Source organism: Danio rerio, chromosome 22 (assembly GCF_052040795.2).
Source record: "Danio rerio strain M-AB ecotype USA chromosome 22, GRCz13ab, whole genome shotgun sequence".
NCBI lineage: Eukaryota > Metazoa > Chordata > Actinopteri > Cypriniformes > Danionidae > Danio > Danio rerio.
Window position 1 is genome coordinate 18,162,674 of NC_141042.1, and position 13,305 is coordinate 18,175,978.

Sequence of the window (13,305 nt, forward strand, 5' to 3'; positions counted from 1 at the left end):
AACCGGCCCTCCAGGACCGAGTTTGGACACCACTGACATAAGACATGTTTATGGTATACAGTTCAGTAAAAAAAGTGAAAGAATAGATATAGTTTTTCAAATATCAGATTTCAAGCTACATATTTACAACACATATTTACAGCATTATTTAATGATTATTTGTTAGCTATCCATATTTAAATAACCCAACCATAGGTTTGTTGCTTGGGAATGTTTAAGGAACCCACATATAAAAAATACAATGTTGAAATGTCATTTGACAGCATATTTAGTGTCGTTTAAATTGAATAAATTGTTGAAAATATTTAGTCAAAATAAAATCCAAAGCACTTCCCAACATTAATCAGAGCGAGAGCTTAATTTTTCTGTTCCATTTATTTCAATATACAAATAAAAATTATATTTAGTTAGTTGCTGAAGAGGGTAAAACGTACCCAAATCATACTTTTTTTAAAAAAACAACAGGAAATATTTCTTTTTGAAATAATCCTGAGTTTGACCTCAGAACATCTATTAAAACAATGTGACCCACAAAAAGCAAGCGATTCAGGTCACAAATCGATTCCAAATTACGAAAGTCAATACAAAAACGTTTGGTTGTGTGAATGTACTGTACAAGTCCAGATTAAAGGTCCATGTCCCCGTTTTGGGTCTTAATGTAGTGTAATCCATGTATATTACAGCTCTGTAGCAGGTCCCCATTCAATGTCTTCTGCTTCGTCATATTCGTCTTCATCTCTGTCGTTTTCGTCGCTGTCACTGTCGCTTCCTCGGATTTGCGTTCTCCGCATTTGCATGGCTTCATGATGTGCGAGTCTACATAAAAACATTTATTAATACATTTAAAACTGAAAAAATAAATATATAAGTTGGCAGAACATGCCAAAAAAATACTTACACTATAAAAGAAGGCGAAGGTTTCCTTTCTGGTTCAATCTGTTCTGCCATGCGAGCCTGAAACAATAAAATATATGCAGTGATAAACAGCTCCTTGGGCTGGGCAATCAACTGATATAAAAATCACAAACACGATTAAGCAAATCTGCAATTGTCATGCACATCTTGTCCAAAAAGCACGGTTCTGTGTTCAGTAGTAAATCTCCTCCGAAGGCCAGAGGGCACTCTAATGCAGAAACTCAAAACACCCACAAAGAAGAAACTCAAAAAAGCACCCCATAGCGCTACATAATAAACTTGTTTTTAAATTCTTTGATTCAGCGTGAATAATAATCACACGAATATTGAATCATCGCATAAGGATAAACTTCAAACACTAAACTGAAGTTATGAAGCGAGTTTGGAATGATTTACTACACTAAAAATTGAATTTACTACATAATATCATTAACCATGCCCCTCTTACTTTAGCAAATGATGCGCAAAAAGAAGTTCTGCCCCTACTTAAAGTTCCTTTTATAAAGTACATCAACATACGAAAATAAAAGTCAATGGAACGTTCGGTTCATGCGGACTTTAAGAGATCGGACACCAATTAGGGAAGTAGATCCAGTAATATTAATTTATTCATTTTTTTTTGGCTTAGCCCCTTTATTATTCAGGGGTTGCCACAGCGGAATGAACCGCCAACTTATCCAGCATATGTTTTATGCAGCGGATGCCCTTCCAGCTGCAACCCATCACTTGGAAACACCTATACACACTCATTTACACATAAACAATTTAGCCTGTCCAATTCGCCTATTGCACATGTCTTTGGACTTTTAGGGGAAACCAGAGCACCTGGAGGAAACACATGAGAACATGGGGAGAAAATGCAAACTTCACACAGAAATGCCAACTGGCCAAACCGGGGCTCAAACCAGCGACCTTCCTGCTATGAGGCGATCATGCTACCCACTGTGCCACCGTGACACCCCATCCAGGAATATGCCCCATTTAATTAAATCAAGTTGTGCCTGATTGGTCATTGGAAAAATATTGTACCTGTTGTAGTCTCTCCTCTATGGCTGACAGTGGAGGGGTCTTTGACTGGACATCTTTGGGATCTGGTGCCCTGAATTTGGGTGGCGCATCGGAAGGTGTTTGAGGTGCAACAACATCATCATTGCTGAAGTCTGAATCTGTGAAACTGCGCTGCGAGGGCACATCCTCTTGCTCTTCTGGTATTCCAGCAACAAGGCGTGGAGATCGGGGCTCGGGAACATGGAGGATGGGAGGAACTTCACTGGGCGGTAGGGTGTACTCTGGCTCTTCCTCCTCCTCGTGTAGGTTGTAGGGAGGTTCAGGGCTATGATTTAACACACTGGCAGGCTCCGAAGAACGGGCCAGCGCAGAGCTGCGGTGTTTGGCAATGCCTCCTAAGGGTTCCTCCAGGTCTTCATTGTCCGTGTAGGCTTCACCGTCTGTGAAGGCCTCACCGTCAGTGTCCTCGTAGTCACTGGCACCGCTGAGATAGTCAGAGTTGTTTGCTCGATTAAATGCGTCAAGATCCTCTTCGGCTCCTCCTTCCATCTGAACACATATAAAGCCCTTGTTAATAAACTCAAGTATGGAATGCAGCTTCTGAGGTAACCCTCTAATCTACTTTTGTCAGAATAATTGTAATTAAAGGGTATAGTTTGCCCCAAAGTCACTAATTACTCATCCTTATGTCATTCCAAACTCGTAAGACAGGAGTGCCCAAACTGGAGGACCAGTGTACTGCCAAATTTAGGTCCAACTTGCCTCAACACACCTACACAAATGTTTCTAGAAAGCCTAGTAAGAGCTTGTGTAGCTAGCCCAGGTGTGTTTGATTGGGGTTGGAACTAATCCTTGGAAGACACTTAGTTTGGGCACCCCTAAAAGACCCCCTTTAAAGACCTTCATTCATCTTTGAAACACAAAATCAGATACTTTAGATGAAATCCAAGAGCTAGTGAACCCGTATCCTGAACTGTCATAGCTTTTTAAAATTTTGATTAAACCACTGAAGACACATGGACAGTTTTGACTATGTTCTTACTACCTTAATATCTTTCTGGGGTATGAATATGTCATGACTCCTGCTGTCTACGGAGGATCAGAAAGCTCTCACATTCCATCAATATAAAATCCTTATTTGTGCTCCAAAGTTAAACGAAAGTTTTAGGTTTTAGAATGACATGAGTATGAGTAATTAATAACAGATTTTTTTAGGATGAACTACACTTTAAGACAGGGGTGTCCAAACTCTGTCCTGGAGGGCCGGTGTCCTGATTAGTTTAGCTCCAACTTGCTTCAACACACCTGCCAGGAAGTTTCTAGTATATCTAGTAAGAGCTTGATTAGCTGGTTCAGTTGTGTTTGATTAAGGTTGGAGCTAAACTCTCCAGGATCCCAGCACTCTAGGACCGAATGTGGACACCCCTGATTTAAGTGGTCCTGGTTACTCTATGTAGAAGTTCTGTACAACAAACACAAGGTTTCAACATAACGCGAGTGTACAACATGTTATTATAAAATTTCTCTTACCGCTACTTCAGAAACCCAGACAGGCTTAGACTGCTGTTGCCGAATCTTGTCTTTCAAAACATCATACCACATGTTTGTATTTGGCTGAAGATCAATGCGTGCTGTGAGGGGAAAATCAAAGAATCAGAGGTAATCTTTATCAATACAATATTCAAGAGAAGATTTCTAATTTCAGAGGCACTGAAGGTTTACCAGAAAACAGAGTGCTGTAGTTTTTCCTTAGCTTTAAGGCCTGGGCATAGAGGCGTCGAGAGCTCTTGCTGGAGCCTGGCATGTATTTTTGCCTCATAGACTTCACGTCCTTCCGACTATGAGGATCCAAGAAGAGCACCATGGGATGGTACTGGATATAATTCAATCTTTCTATGGCAGTGGGTGTAATGTCCAGCAAGGGATGCTTGTCCTGAAAGCAAAAACAAGTCGCTTAGTTGCCTGAACACTAATTGGATGGTTTAGGTTTAGGTTTAGACTTGATTACCTGCTCCGCTATCCGCCTTACGGTGTCCAGTTTGATTACACTTGATGAACTATCATTTCCACTCCTGGGTACCATTTCTACAGACCAATAAAATGCAAATTTTAGATGTGTGACAGTGAATTCATTCTTTACTTAAAACTCATATCAAGTTTTACATACCTGCAATTTCAAATTCATCAGGCAACTCTCGGGCCAGTTTTTCATTGGCAATGTCATTCAGAGGACCCAAGATGACAATAGGACGTTTGAAATTGGCTGCAGGAGCAAGAATAAGTATATTACAACCAAAAACACCACTTTTCAATTAAGACATGTCATTTGTGCTTGGATATCTTTGATTTCTCAGCAAATGTCATTCTTGGGAACCAAAAGCCATTCCACTTTCTTCTTCTACAAACAACCAGTTAATTCATTACATTTAATAGAAAAAAACAATACACTAACCTTCTTTCAACAGGACCTTCTCGTATGCTGGAAATTTGCCTTGAATTGTCAACTGCAGGAGGTCATCACGGGTTCTTCGGTTACTCTTTTTGGCCCCTCTGAGACCCCGTAGCTTCCAGAATTCAGCTCTGGGGCCAGATGCCTGACGTTCAGCTGCACTAATTCTCTGCGCCTGCTCCAAATTAGCCAGAGTTTCAGCCCTGATATATAAACAGGGAAATACTTAGAAAACATATAGAAACTAATGCACTTAATAAGAACACAACCTTATGGATGAAAGCAAAAATTACCACTATTACCCCTTTCTACCAAGGCAGCTTGAGTGCTGGTTCAGATCCGTTTCTAAGGTGGTTCTTTGTCTTTTGACACTAAATACACCAGCTCTGATTCAGAAAAGGAGGTTCTTAAATAGCAGCAAAACTTTGTTTGGTATAGAAGAACCACTTGAGTTAGTTTTTTGGCAAGGTCACCATGACCAATGAGATCAGCAGAAACTCATGTCAGAACCATTTTCTCAACATTGCATTTGCTTTGTGTTCCCTCTTGAATAGTGTCTTTTGATTGGTTTGGCCTTATCAGTTTTTGTTCTTGTGCTCTGATTCATGACTGAATAGCCAATCAAATCACTCTCTGTTACCAATAGTTGACACCAATTTCATATCATATGTTGAATAGGCCAAATTCCCTTCAACATTAACCAGTTGCGAAGCAATTTGTGGAACACTCCAAACAAAAGCGGAGGAGTTCACGTATCTTGGGGTTTTGTTCGTGAGTGAGGAATGGAACAGGTGGATCCGTGCAGCGGTACCAGTAATGCAGTCTTTGTACTGGTCTGTTGTGATAAAGAAGGAGCTGAGTCGAAAGGCAAAGCTCTTGATTTACCAGTCAATCTATGTTCATACTCTCACCTATGGTCATGAGCTTTGGGTCATGACAGAAAGTACAAAATCTCAAGATACAAGCGACCAAAATTAGTTTCCTTCACAGGGTGGCAGGGCGCACCCTTATGGAAAGGGTGAGGAGCTCTGTTACCCGGGAAGAACTTGGAGTAAAACCGCTGCTCCTCCACATCGAGAGAAGTCAGCTGAGGGGACTTGGGCATCCGTTTTGGATGCCTCATTGTTGCCTACCTAGGGAGGTGTTCCAGGCATGTCCTACCGGGAGGAGGCCTCTGGGAAGACCCAGGACACGCTGGAGGGACGGAGATGAGGGATGTCTCTCTGCTGGCCTGGAAAAGCCTCGAGATCCCCCCTGCAGGGGCTGGAGAAAGTGTCTGAGAAGAGAGAAGTCTGGGGTTCTCTTCTAAGACTCCCGTCTCCGCGAAATGAATGAATGAATAAATGAATGAACACCAAACAAACTACCCTGACAGACATTCACTGATGGCTAGATGTCCGATAGCCAACCATCAGTTTGGTTTCCTGGCTTTTAAGTTCAGTCCCACTATAGCGTCCCCTAGATGTAAAACTCAAAACTACAACTTTAACAAACCTGGTCTGGTTAGGAATGGTCCCTTTGTCCAGTTCGTGTAGATCATTGCCCATGCGCACAGCTAACCAGGTCCCCAGCTTTCCTCGATGCATAGTGTCCACCACTCTGAACACCTCGCCTCTGGTAAAGCTTAAGCCGACGCTGCTGTCTGCCACATGATCATAGTGTGTGCGGATGTAGAAAGAATCTCCAAGGTTGGACTTCAGAATCTTCTTGTAGACTATGATGAGAGGAAAAATCAGCTTTGAAAATACATTTGTAGCCGTTTTTATTTCCTAAAACAAGGATATAAAAGCACTTACTGTCTGCTTTGTTCTGAGTCCGCATATCGATACGCTCTCCACCACGTATGTTCATAAGATACATTGCTGCTTCTTCTCTGGTAAAGTGGTTAAAATCCATGCCATTTACCTGCAAATGCAGAGTGTCTTAAAGAATGGAGAACACAGAAAAGTTTGGTTTTGTATGAGATGTGGTTGATCGTTTAGTCCTACCTCCAGAATCTGATCACCCTCTGTTATGCCTTGCTTTTGGGCTGGACTGTTAGGCTGGACACCACCGACAAAGATGCCAACATCATTTCCTCCCACAAGTCTCAAGCCGACACTGCCTTCCTTCACAAAGCTGATATGGTTCTGATCGGAGCTGTACCTGAGATAGAATTTAAATGATATGATACATGAAATATAGTTTTTGTAGATATACATAATATGTATACATAAATTGTATAAATTATAGATTGTAAGTTGTGCAAATTCTTTATATTTATTTCAATATATTTATAATTAATAAAAAAACACACAAAAAAAAATAAAAAAAATAATTGAATTGATTATGTTTAATTTAAATAAAGTGTAAATATAATTTTCTTAATATAATTAAATAAAACAAATTTGAATCAGTCTTGTTTTTTAATAAAAGTGATATTTACAACTTCTCACCCCAGGTTTGGTGTTGGCACTGCGTCTGGTGGAAGCACATAAAGTGGTTCTTCTACAGCTTTAGCTAAAACAAAACAGTTACAATTAGGTCCTCGATAGTCACTCTATAAGTTGCAATGTATTGTGGGTGTGCTTTTGGATTGCAGATACTCACAAGTCAGCGCAGTGTGGTTGGGGATGGAGACGTTCGAGCGGAGAGTCCCATTAGCACGTGGGAAACTGAAAGAAATTTCACACAATAAGTGACTGAGATCTGGTACAATGTCTTGAGGACTTGCTTGTTGGCAATAAAAGTGCTGACTCGATTCCAAAACAAACACATCTGTTCTTCCCAACGCTCGCTGATGTTGACACATACTTTCCCACAGTTTCACTATGACAAAATCTGCCATCTTAAGTGTGAATTACATACACATTTATACTACTAAGCTGTGGAATGTCTGAACATTCTAAAGCAGGGATGGGCAAACTCGGTCCTGGAGGGCCGGTGTCCTGCACAGTTTAGCTCCAACACTAATCAAACACACCTATACAAGCTGATCAGTGTCTTCAAGATCACTAGAAATCTACAAGCAGGTGTGTTTGATTAGAGTAGGAGCTATACTGTGCAGGACACCGGCCCTCCAGGACCGAGTTTGCCCATGCCTGTTCTAGGGTGTGCAGTTATTTTTAGATAAACACATAGCTAAAGTAGTTCCAGGCCGGTTTTGACCACGTTTAGAGTTCCATATCACTACACTGAATAATTTTATTGATATGACAGCTGCAAATGACAAAAACACAACAGAAAGCTTTAAATAGGATGTGTAAGAAACTAGTCCTACACACAGGAGCAGTTAAAGACAAAAAACCTGACAAATGTGAACAGTATCTTAAGGTGTGGAAACCATTGCGTTATAAACGGAATAATTGACTCGAGTCAGTTAAATTATTAGAAAATATGCAGACCTGGGTGTTTTTATATATTTTTTATACATACACCAGTGGACACCTTAATGTCAAAACAACATCAAAAAACATGACAAAACGCCTACTTCAGATCTAGACACAATACTGGGCATAGATCCCTGTGCTAAAGGTTCAATTTCTAAATTATTAATTAAAATTGTTAATCTTCAATTTTCTTCTGATAATTTATGGACCACCTGGTCTCAAGACATTGGAATTGATATTACTGAGGAGACATGGAAAGCAGTCTTGAACAGGGTTAACTCCTCCTCAATCTGTGCACGTCACAGGCTAATACAATGCAAGGTAGTGCATAGAGCAGGCTAGCTCACATCAATCCGTCTATAGACCCTAAGTGCGACAGGTGTCATTCTAGTACAGCTACTTTACTTCATATGTTTTGGTCCTGTCCTTCCCTGCTTTCTTTTTGGAGACAAATATTTCTCTCGCTATCAGCTATTACCACTGTTGTTATCCCACCATGTCCAATTATGGTTTATTTGGGGTTCTTCTGCCCGACCACACTTTACCCTCTCATTTTGTAGACTTTGTAGCCTTCTTAACCCTTCTGGCTAGGTGATTAATTCTTCTGACCTGGAAGAGCCCTCACCCTCCTTCTCACTCTTGTTGGATAAGAAATGTTCTTTATTTTATGAAATTAGAAAAAATTAGGTACTCTCTTCACCAAACTAGCACTATTTTTATTAAATTGTGGGAACCCCTTCACAAATATGTCCAAACTCTTCAGCTTGACCCTGCTCCTTCTGATTGAGTCCCCACCCCCTAATGCCCAGCTTTTACGGGAAACTATTCCTGGTCAACACATTGTAGACTTGTTTTTTATGTATACAAGATTGCACTAGTGTTGTTGTTTTTTTATTTATTTATGTATTTATTTTTATTATTTCATTTTTATTTATTATTATTTATTTATTTTTATGACTATTATTTGCTCAAAATACTCTTCAGTGTATTTGCTTATTGTTACATGTTTATGTCTTTGTAAATTTTTGTAATGTTTCACAATGTATAAATAAAACATAAAAAAACATGAAAAAAACGCAAATTGGTTTCAAGTCAATTGACTAGCTTCAAGTCAAAATGACATCAAATTGACATCTAAAATTAGCGTCAAAAATCATTTACAGGACTGTCATAAATTTGTGATTTATAATTGAAGCTCTAAGGTGAATAAAACATTTTTTACATTACAATATTTTTTATGTCATTATTTTGGCGGTCAGAGGGGCATCAATGTGTGGACGTCAAAAAGATATTAAGGTTTTGACATCAAATCGATTTGAGATTTTGACTTGTTTTTTAATGTTGTTTTGACATTAAGGTCCCCACTGGGATACATTTAAGATATGCAAAAACTGCAGTCAGGATAACGAGCAGAACTGAGTAGTGATCTTTGTGAAATTTACAAAACTGGAGGTTGTTCTCTAATTTTGACCTCCACTGTAAACAAAATAAGAGGCATACTAAACCTGTGATCGCTGTTGTGACTGTCAGATCTCCTGAGAGGTGACTGGGCTCTTTCTGAGTCAGAGGAATCTGCAAAATCAACCAAAACAACAATCCTATTACACAAAGGCAAACAAAAGATACATGCAGTCAACTTTATAAGGTAGACCTGTGAAGCTGGGTTGATAACTAAATATGTAATCAGCCAATCACATGACGGTAGCTCAATGCATTTAGGCATGTAGACAGTGGTCAAACGAACCATGAGAATGGGAAAAGTTTGCCCAAAAATTACTCTCAAGCCATCCTCGAAGTATATGATTTATATGTCTTGTTTAAGATGAACACAGTCAAAGTAGTTTGCAACTTTCTCCTGGCTGGGGTAGTCAAAAGTATTAAGTTTGGTACCAATTTTAAAGACACCAAACATTTAAGTGCTGAAATGACTGAAAATGGTTGAAATGACTGTGATTGGCCATGATGGTCATCAGTTCACCATTCATACAAATGTGTGCTATTTCCCCATTCTATATGAATGATGATATTAGTTCATTTAAAAGTGGAAAAAAAAGATTGTCAAAAAGATGGTTTACACTGAAAGAGATATAGAAATATGTGTAAGATATTAATTTACATAGGACTTGTTCTACCTCCCAATTGTAATGGTGGTGGATTCCAATGTTCAAAGTAATTTTTAATGGAATCTATAAGTTGAGGGAAATTTACTTTGTACACATGCTTTTACTTTTTATAACTGTTAATCCATACTTGGAAATATTTGTCTTTAGTAAATTTAAATGAAGCAAAGATATCTTATCTAATCTAGAAGCAGAATAGTAAAATGTGGGGTAATTTTCAGTAATATTCCCTCAAGTGACCAACCCGGTACTAGCAAAGTGTACCTAATAAAGTGGCCAGTGAGTGCTTCTGCAGAAATATTTAATCTCATATTCAATTGGTTTCAGACCTTCGGGAGGTGGTCTGGCAGGAGCGGCTCTGAGTGGAGGATCCTGCCGGATGCTGGTGATTGGCATTTGCATTTCAGGCCTGAGGCAATGTGTAGATGCAAAACAATATGTTACCTTTATATGCAAGACATCAATAGGAAATAAAGAAAAGAACAATAGTAACTCGTACCCTTTGATTCTGGAGCTTTTACTGACTGGAGACGGAGGTTGTTTGGGTGGAGAGTTGTAACTTCCATCTGATTCAGATTCTGAGGGAGCTGATGAAATAAATAGTCAAGTTCAATTCAATTCAATTCCTCTTTATTTTTATAGTGCTTTTACAATGTAGATTGTGTCAATTGTGTTATAGTAAATTGAAACGGTGTCAGTCCAGTTTTTAGAGTTGACACCTTTACAAAATTAGACGCCTTTATAAAACAATTCATTTCTTTATATTAGTCAATAACATTCAATATGAATGAATGCAGGATTATTGTGTAGTATGATGAAAAATTATAGCATTTACAGTAACATACATAATGAATATACGAAGGTTTAATACTTACACGGAGATAAGAATATTTTATATTTTATGGCATGAATATTCATATTTTTAAATAATTTATATATTTTTAATTGATAATATATTGTAATATAATAGTATTATTATAATTTAATAAAAAAATAATTATATTCATGTTGTACCATTAATGTTTCAATATAAAACATTTTATGAAAATAATATTTAAAGAATTTTTCAGATTAAAAACTGTTGTGCATTAAATCATATTTAAAGACTGTTGTACATTAAATCATTATTCTATATATTTTGTTAGTGTTTATACAATAAAACAATACAAATTTTATTTGGCAAAATATTTATATTAACATATTAAAAATAATAAGAATTCTATATATTTTTTAACACTTACATATTTATAAATTGTAATATGTACTTCAGGATATATAAAGGATTTTATTTTTAATTACATAAAATCATTTTCATAGTATTTGCATTTCATATTTAGCTCAGAATAGTTACTTCATGGTCCTTACGTACCTCTCTGTACAGGCGTTGAGGGTTTCGCCCATTTTGGGGGCTCCATTACTGCTGCTGCCTTCACTTCAGGGGCAGCCCTGAAACAGAGAGAGGCCAGACAGGAGGATGAGAGCAAAAAGAACACTAAATGATGATGCTGATTGTCCACAAAGAAAGTAGAATCTATCATAAAACCATTGATGATTAGGAACAGAGGGAGATATTCACCTCTGGCTTTCTCTCTCTCACTGAAATGGGGCATTTTTCACTTTCATGTCTAATTATGACTAAAATGAAGTTCCATAAATCAATGATTTATATGGACTAGTAGAAATGACTCTATTAAACTTATTAAAAAAAGATCAATATGTAGATCTCTAGTCTTCATTACACCATTATATGTCTATACATCTCCATATATAATGTGTTTATATATATGCTGTTTGTGGTGTTATGTGATTGCATACTTATGACTGACTATCACTTTATTTCCTTTTAAAAGTGACAAATCAACATACTACAAGAGAAAGCGGGTTCATTCGGTGTCTTTTATTTTTAAAAGCACACACATATATCACATTTCCAGAGAACACAATGAAGCAGAAATACATGAACGTATACAAGCAACATAATCGAAATGAATCAAAAACAACATTGAACGTTTCTTTGTCATCGTATGCAGGATGATGGTCGGCCCTACAGAAAGAGCCCGATGGGAGTTGGGTAAAAAGTGGCAGTGAGGCGTCCCTCATGTGTACCTGTATCTATTGCGGGACTCTTGGCTGGCCGGAGTCCCCTGTCTGCGCTGAGGTCTGGCACTTTCGTCCGATTCAGACTCTGAAGCATCTGTGTGAAAGCGACATGCTCTTGAATAAGTGTGTTAAGAGGGCAACAAAAATGGTGAAACAGAAGTGCACTAAATCCCATGTATAATTTGTCTTTTGTATGAATACATTAGTATGGAAGGCTATTGGGGCCAAAACATGACTGCTACTTTTTCATTGCATTAGTAGGACAGGACTTTTGAGCTTTTTTTTTTTTTTTTTAAATGTGTGTGTGTGTGTGTGTGTGTGCGCGCATGTAGAAAAAAACAGCTTATGATCAGATTTTTCATATGTAATTTAATGGTTGCGCATAGGCAGAGATGTATAAAAAAAAATTCATCTGCCACTTTAACATAACCGAATTGTATATTGACACAATAACAAAAAAGACCAATTCGAATTCTGATGCATCTGTTTAATAGCGACATGCTCTTGAATGAGTGTTTTATTAAGACAACAAAAATGGTGAAACTCAAGTGCACTAAATCCCATTAGTGCTTTTGTATGAATACTTTAGTATGGAAGGCCATTAGGGCCAAAACTCTACTGCTACTTTTTCATTGTATTAGAGGACTTTTTTTATTTAATTTTTTTATGTGTGTGAATGTGTGTGTAGAAATACACAGCTTGATCATCAATTTTGACCAGTTTGGATGTAGTACTTTAGTATGCGTAGACACATTCAGTTTGACCATGAAAAAAGACAGTTGAATGCACAGCCTTATGTAGTTTGTTGCTGTTTTATCCAATTTCTTGTTTTTCTTTTGATCTGAGTCATTGTTTGCACCTGATGGAAAAGGGCTGTATGCATATGGCATGTATGGAAAGCAATCAGGGCCAAAATCGTTTTAAATAAAATGCTAGAAGTTTGACTTAGCATCAGTGAGTTTACAAACACAACTGCCAATTAAAATGACTGCATCTAAAGCTGGGTTTCCATCTTAACATGATGCTTTCAATCCTTTTAAAGTTCACAAAGAAGAAAAAAGTTCTTAGAGAGGCTAAATGTAGTATTGGTAACCAAGCAACAAACAGTGAACAATGCAAAAATAACGGATTCACATGAGTGTAATGTTCATTAATCAAAGCTTTTTCGACAAATGTTTTCATCTCCCATTATTTTCATTAAGCCTTTTCCAAAACCACGTCAAGTGAAATAAGATTTTTATTTGAAATTTGCCATTTCCATCACACACATTTCCATTGCAGTGTTCTTCAAAATTTCAATATGAACATTAACAAAGAGTGATGGAAACCCAGCTTATGACTTCAT

The 13,305-nt window shown here is 37.8% G+C and overlaps 1 protein-coding gene across 2 annotated transcripts in view; it reads right to left on the reverse strand.

Moving 5' to 3' along the window:
- Window positions 1-356: 356 nt before the first annotated feature.
- tjp3 (tight junction protein 3) overlaps window positions 357-13,305 on the reverse strand; it is a 31,254-nt gene continuing 18,305 nt past the window's right edge. The window contains exons 14-31 of one of the 2 annotated variants that reach the window (NM_001328340.1): window positions 11,967-12,054; window positions 11,230-11,306; window positions 10,360-10,447; window positions 10,190-10,269; window positions 9,246-9,312; window positions 6,962-7,026; window positions 6,808-6,871; window positions 6,361-6,517; window positions 6,169-6,277; window positions 5,867-6,086; window positions 4,376-4,575; window positions 4,091-4,186; window positions 3,932-4,008; window positions 3,646-3,856; window positions 3,454-3,554; window positions 1,945-2,472; window positions 899-954; window positions 357-816 (exon numbers count right to left, since the gene is read on the reverse strand). In NM_001328340.1, the coding sequence (NP_001315269.1) occupies window positions 678-816; window positions 899-954; window positions 1,945-2,472; window positions 3,454-3,554; window positions 3,646-3,856; window positions 3,932-4,008; window positions 4,091-4,186; window positions 4,376-4,575; window positions 5,867-6,086; window positions 6,169-6,277; window positions 6,361-6,517; window positions 6,808-6,871; window positions 6,962-7,026; window positions 9,246-9,312; window positions 10,190-10,269; window positions 10,360-10,447; window positions 11,230-11,306; window positions 11,967-12,054 (2,423 nt within the window). In that variant the 3' untranslated portion in view covers window positions 357-677. The remainder of the gene's footprint in view (window positions 817-898; window positions 955-1,944; window positions 2,473-3,453; window positions 3,555-3,645; window positions 3,857-3,931; window positions 4,009-4,090; window positions 4,187-4,375; window positions 4,576-5,866; window positions 6,087-6,168; window positions 6,278-6,360; window positions 6,518-6,807; window positions 6,872-6,961; window positions 7,027-9,245; window positions 9,313-10,189; window positions 10,270-10,359; window positions 10,448-11,229; window positions 11,307-11,966; window positions 12,055-13,305) is intronic. The other variant, XM_087302483.1, reaches the window with a different exon arrangement.